Source organism: Schistocerca gregaria, chromosome X (assembly GCF_023897955.1).
Source record: "Schistocerca gregaria isolate iqSchGreg1 chromosome X, iqSchGreg1.2, whole genome shotgun sequence".
Taxonomy (NCBI): Eukaryota; Metazoa; Arthropoda; class Insecta; order Orthoptera; family Acrididae; genus Schistocerca; species Schistocerca gregaria.
In genome coordinates, this window is record NC_064931.1 from 409,142,674 (window position 1) to 409,156,325 (window position 13,652).

The 13,652-nt window shown below is 38.2% G+C and overlaps 1 protein-coding gene across 2 annotated transcripts in view; it reads left to right on the top strand.

Moving 5' to 3' along the window:
- LOC126298720 (polyamine-transporting ATPase 13A3-like) overlaps positions 1-13,652 on the top strand; it is a 218,197-nt gene that overhangs the window by 165,489 nt on the left and 39,056 nt on the right. For both annotated transcript variants that reach the window (XM_049990147.1, XM_049990146.1), the window contains 2 exons: positions 2,759-2,983; positions 13,285-13,491. In XM_049990147.1, the coding sequence (XP_049846104.1) occupies positions 2,759-2,983; positions 13,285-13,491 (432 nt within the window). The remainder of the gene's footprint in view (positions 1-2,758; positions 2,984-13,284; positions 13,492-13,652) is intronic.

The following is a 13,652-nucleotide window of genomic DNA, read 5'->3' on the forward strand; positions in this document are numbered from 1 at the left end:
GCACACACTGAGGAAGAGGCATGGAACCTACATGCATGCCTCTACTTACATATGGGGCAAGCACAGTCACACAGGGACTAGGCATGAGGCACACAGGTGTAAACACACTTTTACTGATATTGGCCTGTATTTTGTGGATAATTTGTCAGTTGATTTTACTGAATACCTGTTATGTATTGCAATTGTGTTAATGGTATCTATTTCTTGTGTTAGTGCTTAGGGTTATAAAGTTGATGTGTGTCTCTTGTTCAATGAGGACCTAACTGCAGCATACTTCTGTTTGGCTGGTGTGATCTCCACATAGGTTGGTTTCCTGTAAATGTGAAAACTATGTTCTTGCTGTTCAGTAACAGTTTTGAGGTCTAAGAAATTTATGGACTCATTTATTTCATGTTCTACTGGTAATACTATTTTATTATGGAGTGAATTCAGTAATGTAAGAAGTTCATAACATTCATCTTTTGTATCATCAGATAGAAGTAGAAATCCTTGGATTTCAATGGAGATACTGAATTTAATTGAGGAAAAGAGAAAATATCAAAATGTAGTAAATGAAGCAGGTGAAAGGGACTACAAACATATCAAAAATGAGATTAACAGAAAATGCAGAGTGGCTAAGCAGGAATGGTTCGACGACAAAGCATGTGTAACTAGGGGAAAAGATACATGCTGCCTAAAGAAAAATTAAAGAGGCTTTTGGAGAAAATAGAAGCAGCTGTATGAGCATCAAGAGCTCAGCTGGAAAACAAGTACTAATAAATGATGGGAAATCTGAAAGGAGGAAGTAGTATATGCTATACAAGGGAAATGATCTTGAAGACTATATTATGGAAATGGAAGAGGAAGTAAATAAATCTGAGATGGAAGATATGATACTGCAAGAAGAATTTGGCATACCACTGAAAGATGTAAGCCCGGAGTACACAAAATTCACTCAGAACTACTGATATCCTTAGGAGAACCTCAGTGACAAAACTATTCCACCTGGTATATATGATATATGGGATGAGGGAAGTACCTTCAGACTTAAAGAAGAGTGCAATAATTTCAATTCCAAAGAAAGCAAGTGCTGAAAGGAGTTGATGCTACCGAAATATTAGCTTAACAAATCATGGCTGCAAAATACTAATTTAGGAGATGCCAGCCTCGGGGAAGATCAGTTTGAGTTTCAGAGAAATGTTGGAACACACAAGGCAATACAGACCCTATGACTTATCTTAGAAGATGGGCTAAAGAAACCAACCTGTATTTAGCTTATGCAAGCATAAAGAAAGCACTTAAGAATGTTGACTGGAATACTGTCTCTGAAACTCTGCCGGGAGCAGTGATAAAATACAGAAAGTGAAAGGTTATATACAACTTGGACAGAAAGCAGATGACTGTTATGAGAGTTGAGGGGCATGAAAAGAAAGCAGTGGTTGAGAATGCAATGAGACAGTATTGTAGCCTATCCCCGATGTTATTCAATTTGTACATTGAACAAGCAGTAAAGGAAACCAAAGAAAATTTGGAGAAGGAATTAAAGTTCATGGTGAAGAAATAAAAACATTGAGGTTTGCCAATAACATTGCAAATATGTCAGAGACAGCAATGGACTTGGAAGAGCAGCTGAATGGAATGGACAGTGTCTTGGAAAGAGACTATAAGAGAGAAATCAACAAAAGCAAAACAAAGTTACTGGAGTGTAGTTGAATTAAATCAGGCAATGCTGGAGGAATTACATTAGGAAGTGACACACTTAAATTAGTGGGTAAATTTTGGTATTCGGGCAGTAAAATAACTGATGATGGCCAAAGTGGAGAGGATATAAAATATAGACTGGTAGTCGCAAGAAAAGTGTTTCTGGAGAAGAGAAATTCATTAACATCGAATATGGGTTTAAGTGTTAGGAAGTCACTTCTGAAAGCATTTGTCTGAATTATAGCGTTTTATGGAAATGGAACATGGACAATAAACATTTCAGGCAACAGGAGAATTGAGGTTTTTGAAATGTGTTACTACAGAAGGATACTGAAGATTAGACCAGTAGATTGCATAATAAATGAGGTGGTACTGAACAGACTTGGGGAGAGAAGAAATTTGCGTCACAACTTGACTAGAAGAAAAGAAGACATCGTTTGACAGCACACATTCTGAGGCATTGAAGGATCACTAGATTAGTACTGGAGGGAAGAGAGAGAGAGAGAGAGAGAGAGAGAGAGAGAGAGAGAGAGAAGAGAGAGAGAGAGAGAGAGAGAGAGAGAGAGAGAGAGAGAGTGTGTGTGTGTGTGTGTGTGTGTGTGTGTGTGTGTGTGTGTGTGTGTGTGTGTGTAGGGGGGAGGGTTTAAAAATCATATAGGCAGACCAAGAAATGGATACAATAAGTAGGTTCATAAGTATGTATGCTGCTGTAGTTATTCTGAGATGAAGAGGCACCAATCTTCAGATTGAAGACAACAAAAACAACAACAGCAACACACAAAATGTATAGGTAACATTAACTTACCTTTTCGTCTGTTTCTACTTTTTGGTGATATTTCAAATACCTGTTCAAAATGTGGTTTATGTATTACATTAAATTTAATCCAAACAATGGAAGGACTAAATATAACCACTGACCGTATAGTCGAGGCAGTGAGCAGTCAATAAGTAAGTAAAGTAGTTCATTTAAATTTTTTTGCTTTATTAATAATTAAACTTCTGTATTTTGTTGTGCATCGAAATCAGATATTTCATTGTGAATAAATTGAAGCCTGACTGTCATGATTTTTATTTTTAGGATGCTGTTGTTACCTTGGATCTGGGTGCTAACTGGCATTTTGCTGTTGATGGATACTCTTGGAAAATGATTAATGATCATTACCCTTATCTTGTTCCACAAATTGCAGCAAAGGGAACCATATTTGCACGCATGTTACCTGATCAAAAAGCTCAGTTGGTTGAATCACTGCAGAACATTGACTATATTGTGACATTTTGTGGTGATGGTGCAAATGACTGTGCTGTAAGTAAAGTTGATTCAGCATTAAGAAATGACATTTTGTTAAAAACTGTTTTACAGGAAACTATAATCTATCAAATAAATATATTGACATGGAAGCTCTGTCCCTACCCTCAAAAAAACATAAAATCTTTTTGGAATGGTAGTTTATTAATTTAATGTCAATGAGCATTAGTTATTTAACATAATAATCTGTAAATTAGCTTCATGATAAAGCACCACTCTTCTAACCACAACAGGCCAATTGTGCCCAACCACCACGTCATCATCATCATCATCATCATCCAGTGGTGTCATAGAGGTGTGATATGAAACAGCATGGGTTTAGCACACTGCTCACCTGACTGTTTTTGGGTTAGCGGACCTGTTGCTGTTTCTTTTCCTTCAAGAAGCTCTTCATTTGATATCATGAAGCTTAGTGCATCCCATTCCAGTCCTCCCATAAATGCAAAATCCCCAGCAGTACTGGGCATTGAACTAAGGTCCCCTACATGGCTAGGCTAACCATCGTATTCCTGATAATCATGTGATTGTCTCATCATTGAATAAAAGTTTTAGACATCATTAAAATACTTGAACCCATTGAGCGACTACACTAGCCACTTGTGGACTAGTATTAACTTTTTAATACTGGATGTCTTTTGACACCATCCCTGACTAGCAGCTTCTAATCAAACTGCATTCTTATGGAACATCATCCAAGTTGTGGTATGGAATTTGTGATTTCGTGTCAGATAGGTTGCTGTTCATAATAATAAAAAGTCATTTAATGGAACCTAAGTCATAGCTAGGGCTCTTCAATGTAGCATTAAAGGCTCTCCACAGTTCTTAATGTATATAAACGATTTTGGAGAAAATGTGAGCTCCACTGTTAGATTATTTCTAGATGATACTGTTGTTTACTGTCTAGTAAAATCATATGACAATGAAACTGAAGTGCAAAATTTAGACAAGACATATGCATGGTGCGAAAAATGGCAGTTGACCCTAACCGATAAAAACTGTGAGGTCCTCCATATGAGTACTGTACAAACCCATTAAAAGTTGAGTACACAAAGAGTTGCACAAATTTAAAGGTTTCAATTCTACTAAATGGCTAGATATTACAAATACAAATGACTTAAATTGGAACCATAACATAGAAAATGTTATGTGGAAGATGAACCAGAGACTGCATTTTATTGGCAGAACACGTGCAAAGATGCAATAAGTCTACTACATTATGCTTGTCCATCCTCCTCTGGAGAACTACTGCACAGTATGTGATCCTTGCCAGATAAGACTGACAGAGAACATCAAAAAAGTTCAGAGAAGAGCGGCTTATTTTCCATTATCACAAAATAGGGGGGAGTGTGTCATGAGTATAAGATGCTAGATGGTGTGCCATTCATTAAAACAAGTGTGTTTTTAATGCAGTAAGATATTTTGATGAGATACCAATCCCCAATGTTCTCCTTTAAGTATCAACATATTTTGTTGACTCCCACCTGCAAACAGAGAAAGGATCTTCACACTAAAGTAAGAGAAATCAAAACTCATGTAGAAAGATTCAGATGTGCATTCTACCCACATACTATTAGAGAGTGGAGCACGTGAGAAATATTCAGAGTCGTTCTATGAACCCTCTGTCCAACACTTACGTGTCAATTGCAAAGTAGTGATATAGACGGAGATGTCCATTTTTCATATATCATTTGGACAATGTGTATTGTAGAATATAGAATGACTAGGTCTACAGGCTACAGATATGTGATTTGTTTATGTGTTGGTCATTCACAGACTACTAATTAACACACCAACTAACATGAACATAATATTTGTTAAACCAATTCATATTGCTTGTGAAACATACTTAAATTTACACTTGTTGTTTTTGTTGTTGTTGTTGTTGTTGTTGTTGTCGTTTTTGTTTTTGTTGTTGTTGTCGTTGTTTTTGTTGTTGTCGTTGTTTTTGTTGTTGTCGTTGTTTTTGTTGTTGTCGTTTTTTGTTTTTGTTGTTGTCGTTTTTTGTTTTTGTTGTTGTCGTTTTTTGTTTTTGTTGTTGTCATTTTTTGTTTTTGTTGTTGTCGTTTTTTGTTTTTGTTGTTGTCGTTTTTTGTTTTTGTTGTTGTGGTTTTTTGTTTTTGTTGTTGTCGTTTTTTGTTTTTGTTGTTGTCGTTTTTTGTTTTTGTTGTTGTCGTTTTTTGTTTTTGTTGTTGTCGTTTTTTGTTTTTGTTGCTGTCGTTTTTTGTTTTTGTTGCTGTCGTTTTTTGTTTTTGTTGCTGTCGTTTTTTTGTTTTTGTTGCTGTCGTTTTTTTGTTTTTGTTGCTGTCGTTTTTTTGTTTTTGTTGCTGTCGTTTTTTTGTTTTTGTTGCTGTCGTTTTTTTGTTTTTGTTGCTGTCGTTTTTTTGTTTTTGTTGCTGTCGTTTTTTTGTTTTTGTTGCTGTCGTTTTTTTGTTTTTGTTGCTGTCGTTTTTTTGTTTTTGTTGCTGTCGTTTTTTTGTTTTTGTTGCTGTCGTTTTTTGTTTTTGTTGTTGACATCTTCAGCCTGGAGACTGGTTTGATGGAGCTCTCCATGCTACTTTATCCTGTGCAAGCCTCTTCATCTCTGAGTAACTACTGCAACCTAAATCCCTCTGAATCTGCTTGGTATATTCATCCCTTGGTCTATGATTTTTACTTCCCCCCCCCCCCCTCCTCCAACTTCCCCCATGCTTCCTTCCAGTACTAGATTGGTGATCCGTTGATGTCCCAGAATGTGTCCTACCAACTGATCCCTTCTTTTAGCCAGGTTGTGCCACAAATTTCTCTTCTCCCCAATTCTATTCAGAACCACCTCATTAGTTACGTGGTCGACGTATTTAATCTTCTTCATTCTTCTGTAGCAACATGTTTAGATAGCTTCTATTCTCATCTTGTCTCAACTGTTTTTCATCCTGTTTCACTTCCATACATGGCTGCACTCCAAATAAATACTGTCAGGGAGACTTCCTGACACTTAAATCTATACTCGATGTTAACAAATTTCTCTTCTTCAGAAATGCTTTTCTTGCCATTGCCAGTCTACCTTTCTGTAAGTGTCCCATTTCCGATCTAATTCCCTCAGCATCACCTGATTTAATTTGATTACATTCCATTATCTTCGTTTTGCTTTTGTTGATGTTTATCTTATATCCTCCTTTCAAGACACTGCCCATTCTGTTCAACTGCTGTTCCAAGTCCTTTGCTGTGTCTGACAGAAGTACAATGTCAAAGGCAAACCTCAAAGTTTTTAATCCTATTCCAAATTTTTCTTTTGTTTCCTTTACTAATTACTCAATATGCAGATCAAATATCAGGGACAAGCCACAACCCTGTCTCACTTCCTTCTCAACCACTGCTTCCCTTTCACACCCCTCTACTCTAAGTGCCATCTGGTCTGAGTACAAATTGTAAATAGCTTTTCGCTTCCTGTATTTTACCCCCGTCACACCTAAAATTTGAAAGAATGTGTTCCAGTCAACATAGTCAAAAGTTTTCTCTCAGTCTACAATGCTATAAACCTAGGTTTACCTTTCCTTAACCTATCTTCTATAGGAAGTCATAGGATCAGTATTGCCTCACGTGTTCATACATTTCTCCAGAATCCAAACTGATCTTCCCCGAGGTAGATTCTGCCAGTTTTTCCATTCTTTTGTAAAGGATTTGTGTTAGTATTTTACAGCTGTGACTTAAACTGATAGTTTGGTAAATTTCACACCTGTCAGCACATGATTTCTTTGGAATTGGGATTATTATATTCTTCTTGAAGTCTGTCTTCTACATCTTGCTCACCAGACCAGAGTAGACGGAAGAGTTTTGTTATGGCTGGCTCTCCCAAGGCTGTCAGTAGCTCTAACAGAGTGTTGTCATCTCCTGCGGCCTTGTTTCGACTTATGTCTTTCAGTGCTTTGTTAAATTCTTCACATAGTATCATATCTCCCTTCTCATCTTCCTCCATTTCCATAATATTGCCCTCAAATATCTCTCTTCTGTATAGACCCTCTGTATACTCCTTCCACCTTTCTGCTGAAGAAACTGAAAAATAAATATCAGATCCAATAATGAAAGCTGAAGTAACTATAATTCAGTTGAAATAGACTGATACTGATTGAAAAGACAGTGTTCAATGCTTACAATTCACTGAACATTAATGTTACTTTCACCAGTGTTTCACATTCAGTGCAGAACAAACATGTAGAAAGTTTTTTTGATTGGTTCTTTGCTAGTGAAACTTTTTATGGTAGCTGAAGGTTTGGTGAATTTGGTAGAATTTGAAGTGTCCCACAATGCAAGCTGTATAGTTCTCATCCCGTCATTAGTACATGGGTTGTAGTTTTGGAGCACTAGACCTTGATTTTGTTGGCGACTTTAGACTATTTAATTTGTAATTTTTGGTGCAGTTCAGTCATATCGGTTCTGCACTCTCCCCTGTTGTTTCACCAGTTTTCTAGTATTAGTGATTCGGACAGATTTCACACCACCAGTTCCTTCTATATTCACCTATAGATTCAGCATTTAAGACACTGGACTCACAGTTGGGAGGAATGTAGTTCAACTTTATTCTTACCATCCAGATTTAGGTCTTCCAAGATTTTCTGTAACTGTGTAATGTAGATGCCACTCTATTAAAAGACACAGTCACTTTCCTTCCCTCATCTAGTGCACCATCTCTAATAACCTCCTTGACCATAGTTTCCCCTCCCACTTAGTATACTGGTTCCCAATCAGCAGCAAGCCAATAAACAGGTTAGTGTTGGTTTTCATGTAATATCAGTTTCTCCCTTATCCCAGTCTCAATGGAAAACAAGATGATACTAAGAAACTTGAACAATGTATGATTTTGGCGTCCTTTTGTTCATTTTGCCCCCTCATATGGATTGTTGACTCTTCAGTGATCTTGCAAGTATTAGGAAATGTCAGCTCCATCTCTTGCTGTGTCATTCACAATGTGTTGTGGGGTGATATTGTAACATTATCTCTTTTACAGTGTTATTAGTATTGTAAAAGAAAAAAACATGTTTAACATTAAAAGTCCTGTCACACACACACAAGTATAAAACTGCTAGTGTGTAACCTTTTCTTTAAAACGTGGCCTCCTGTCAGATCGTCGAATCAGGTTCTTCTACTTCTACATCTACATCATACTCCACAAGCCGCCTAATGCTGTGTGGTGGACGGTACTTTTCGTACCAGCAACTTTTTTTTTTCTTTTAATCTAATTTTGTTCATCTTCATTTGGTGCATGTGTTTGGGGCAGATCTCCTAAGACACCCATTTATGTTCGTCGCTGTTCTATTAACTTAGTTTTTTATTACAGAGGGGAGCTAACCCTCTGACCGAACACGCTGAGCTACTGTGCTGCCAAAACCTGAGCCCTCCGAACCTGTTTCACTCATGGATAGCACATGGGAAGAATGAGTTTAGTAATCCTCTTATTTGCTCTAATTTCTGGAATTTTCTCCTTGTAATCAGTACACGAAATGTATGTGTGGGGAAGTAATATGTTGCCCAACTCTTTCTGGAAAGCGCTCTCTGGAAATTTTAGTAGTAAATCTCTCCATGATACACAATGCCTCTCTTGTAATACCTCTCTTGTAACATCTGTCAGTGGAGTTTGTTGAGCATCTCAATAACGCTCTTGTGCTAACCAAATGATCCCGTGATGGAATGTACCACATTTCATCGGATCTCTCTCTCTCTCTCTCTCTCTCTCTCTCTCTCTCTCTCTCTCTCTCTCTCTCTCTCTCTCTCTCTGCTACCAGCCCTATCTGGTAAGGGAGCCAGATAGATGAACAGGACTCAAGAATCAGCTCAACAAGTGCCTTATAAGCCACTTCCTTCATGGATGAGTTAAATCTCCTTAAGATTCTTCCTATGAATCTGTCAGTCATCTGCTTTTCCCACTATTTGTTTTATGTCGTCATTCCACTTAGGATCTCTCTGAATAATTCTAGATATTTTATGGCAGATACTGTTTCCAGCAGTTTGTCATCAATAGTGTAGCTGTATGGCAGTTTCTTTTTCTTTATATGCGCAATATGTTACGTTTATTTACATTCAGGGTCAACTTTCAGAGCCTGGACCATTCATCAATTCTCTGGAGGCCATTCTGCAAATCATTACTATCTGCTGGTGTTGATACTTTGTTATAAACAACCACATCACATGCAAAAAGCTTTAGAGAGCATCCACAACTTTCTACTAGATCATTTATATATGTTATAAACAGTAATGGTCTTATCACTCTTCCTTGCGGTATGATGGGAATTACCATTACATAGATGATTTTGACCCACTTTGTGATCTTACATATGACCAGAACCTCTTAAACTTTTTCCAGGGATCTGAGTAAAAGCCTAACTTCCAAAGTCGTTGAACGCTTCTCTCATTGCTCTCCTTATGATCATTTTCGCTTTGTTCAGCTGTTGTTTATCAGCTAGGTGTTTACTTCTTTTGAATCTGAGCCTGGGTTTGCTTTGTTTGCATAGAAGTTTTCTAACACAGCTGTTAAACTGTGGTGGGTCTTTCTCATCCCTTAAAACCTTACTCGGAACATATTTGTCTAGCACATATTGCACAGTCCCTTTGAACTTTAACCATTTGTTTTCCACATTCTCATCCTCGTCACTGAATACTGGTTGCTCAGATGCTCTGAAATTTGTATCCTGTCACTCTGTGCTAAGTGAAACTATCTTCCTACCTTTCTTAATATTCTTTGTCAGACCCATTGTCATAGATGCTATCAGAGCCTTGTGATCACTGATACCTTCCTCTGTGTCAACTAATTCAATAGGTTCAGGTCTGTTTTTTTTTCCCCCTCCAGGAGTCCTAAGATGTTACCCAAATGAGCTGGTCCTCTATTTATCTGCTCAAAGTAATTTTCAGACAAGACATCCAGAACAATGTTACGCGAATCCCAGTCTCCGGCACCAGATTTCATAGCATGACATTCCCAATCTATACCTGGCAGGTTGAAGTCACCCCTATTACAAGGCATAATTATTAACAATATTCTAAAAGTTCTGTCTGAAGCACTTTCTCACTAGAGCTCCTGACTCAGGCAGTCTATAAAAGCATCCAATTATCATTTTTTTACTAATCTTTTATACCTAACTTTACTCAGATTAATTCACAATCGGAATCCGTGATAACCTCACTAGATTGTATTGAATTCTTTACTGCAATAAACACACCTGTACCATAGGCAACTAACCTATCCTTACAATATATATTCCAATCTGAACTTAGAATTTCATTGTCTTTAACATCTGGTTTCAACCTTCTTTTTGTTCCTAATACTATCTGTGCATTATAACCTTCAGTAAGTGATACTAATTCTGGAATCTTTCTGTGGATGCTCATGCAATTTACTAAAATTATATTAACATTTTCTATCTCTGATCTGCAATGGTGAAGATTCTCTGAGGAACATTGTGGCTAATTTATCAGGCAAATTGTCCTTGATCCCAAGGGAAGGTTTTTTAAAGCCGAAACAGCCCCATATGCACTCCACATGTACTCTGCTGCACTAGTAGCCACTTCCTGCCTATATTGCATGCCTAATCAATTAAGGGGAACCCTACAGTTCTGTACCCGATAGTGGGGGCCGAGAAATTTGCATCTGATACCATTGCAGAGTCATCTGAGCCTCTGATTTAGACATTCCACTCTGCTCCAAACCAGAAGACCATGATCAACCCTGGTTATGATGCTACAAATAGACAGCTTAGTATGCTCCCATGCATGATGCTAGTTGCCTTCACGGAATCAGCCATCTGCTGAAAGGAACCGAGGATGCCCTCGTAACCCAAATAGCAGGCATCATTCATGCGGAAATGTGCTTCTATATGCAGCCGGTTCCACCCAGTGCGTTCAATAGCAGCCTGCAGGACTTGTTCCACATTGTGGAAGAGTCCCGCCAGCAAACATAACTGAGTGCACACTGGCATTGTTTCCCACCTTAGTATTTTCCTGAGGGGCTCCATCACGTATTTAACACTTGAGCTCCCAGTCACATGCATACCCACCCTCTGCACTCGTCTGGGCTGGACCCAAAGATCGACCGCCGCCCCAACAGCAGAGGCATCCCAGGCTGGCTCGATGTTATCAACACTGGGTAGCCCTCATACCTGTTGCTTAGGCATAGGGAGTGAGCCACACGATGTGCTCCCTCTTTTGCCTTCTGCTCAGTGACACGCGAACCCACCACTGTCTGCGACCCACTCTAGAGTGATGACAGACCGGCCAGATGTTGTGTATCAAAAGGTACAGTGATATCCAGGTCATCAGGGAATTCCAGTGGCACCAGAGGTATCACAGGTCTCATCCCCAGTGCCCTGACGTTTCAATGTGGCGGCTATGCAATCCATTCATTAGCAGACGTGGCTCTTAATAAATTCTTCTTGGTGTTGAATTATGTTTACAATATATCCCAATTGTAAATGTCGTGCTACAATAAAACAGCAGTCTCCATCCAAGGCTGTCTAGGCAATGATTGATGCATAAGCCACTCTCATGTAAGCCTAAGATGTTGCCTCTATCATTGCTGCCTGTAGACTAACTTCATTCGTCTTTGTTCTGCTTAGCTGCTGCTTGCCAAATCATTCCACCTTTTCGTCTTCCTGCGTTTCCATTCCATTTGAGATGGAAACTACTACTTCTTTCACATTTCGCCTGTGCAGCTCTAATACCCTCAGCATGAACCAGTTTTCCAGGTGACAATATTTCTTGTAACACTTTTATCTTATTCAAAAATAAGTTGTTTTCAAAAATGTATTTCAAAAATCTTTTACAAATTCATCTTTATGAACAAAATAGATTGTGTTGTAGACAGTGTACACTCATTTATTCTTATCTATGTTTTTATTTTACATAAGTAACGGTCAGCAGCAAATTTCTTAAGAGGGAAAAAATATTGTGAAACAGAATGAATTTTTTATTCTGCAGTGGAGTGCGTGCAGATACAAAACTTCCTGGCAGATTAAAACTGTTGCTCGACTGAGATTCAAACTCGGGACCTTTGCTTTATCAGGCAAGTGCTCCACCAACTGAGCTACCCAAGCATGAATCACACCCCATCTAGACAGCCTTACTTCCATCAGTGCCTCATTTTCTACCATCCAAACTTCATAGAAGTCCATGGAGGGAGGAGAACTGTGAAGTTTGGAAGGCAGGAAATGAGGTACTGATGGAAGTAAAGTTGAGATGGGTTGTGAGTTATGCTTGGGGAGATAAGACAGTGGAGCATTTTCCGACATAAGGCAAAGGTCCTAAGATTGAATGTCGGTTGGACACACAATTTTAATCTGCTAGGAAGGTTCACATTGGTGCACACTCCACTGAAGAGTGAAAACTTCATTCTGGAAACAAAACCCCAGGCTGTGGCTGAGCCATGTACTTGCATTATCCTCTCTTGCATGAGTGTTAGTCCTGCATGTTAATTTTGGAAGGTAGGATAAGAGGTACTGGCAGATGTAAAGCTGTGAGCATGGGTCATGAGTCATGCTTGGGTGGCACAGTTGGTTGAGCACTTGCCCGTGAACAGCAAAGACCCTGAGTTTGAATCTCGGTCTGGCATACAGATTTAATCTGCCAGGAACTTTCACTGTGAAATTATTTTTAGTATGGTGAGGTATTGTGAGTATGGTGAGGTTGTATATGGATCTGAAAAATAATTCTTGGTAGTTCATTTCTGTTAGTAATTTATTTTTATATAATAGTAGTAAATGTCCCAGAATATTATGCCATAAGATGTACATCATTAGAGTCAACTGAAGAATAGTTATTTCAGTATTACAGAGGCATACAGTTAACATAAAAATCACGGACCAGATAAAGAATAATTTTGTGAAGATATTTACAGATACCTTGCTGACACCAAAGAGTCCTGTAGTGATATTTTTTGTTAAATCACTGATATGTATGTCTAGTACTGCAGATAAAACCTTCCTGGTACTGTATGGATTTCAGCTCAATAGAGAGGTACATATGGCTCATACAGGGAACAAGGATGTTCTCTAGTGAACCTTTTTTAGTTGATAGAAGAAAGAGAAATTATAAGCATCATCATGGAAATGTTTGTTAATTTAGGTGAAAATAATCTGTAGACTGATATAACAGAATTGAGGAGGGAAGTAGTTGAGAGCTCAACTTCTTTGTTCATTTGTGAGTACAAGTAAGGAGTGAATCTGATAAACACACTGACATGAATGGCCTGTACCAAGTAAATTATTTAGTCAGTTATGTGTTTTCAATTGTGACATCCATAACTCTTGCAGCATCAGCAAAAAGATTGTCTTTTCCAGGCCCTGAAGACAGCTGATGTTGGTGTGTCATTATCTGAGGCAGAAGCTTCTGTAGCAGCACCATTTACCTCAAAACATGCTAATATTGAATGTGTTCTGCATCTTGCACGTGAAGGGCGATGCGCTCTTGTTACTAGTTTTGGATTATTCAAATACATGGCACTTTATAGTTTGATCCAGTTTTTTTCAACTCTCATACTGTATAATGTAAGTATCCATTTTAATCTCTCTTTAATTGAAGATACTAACAGTACGTTGGATTCTATGTAATCTTACCTAGAGGACAAAATGTCTATGGTACTTATTAGGACACACTACCTTCCACTGATAAGATAAAGTGCTGAGGTGTAGACAAATGCACATAAAAT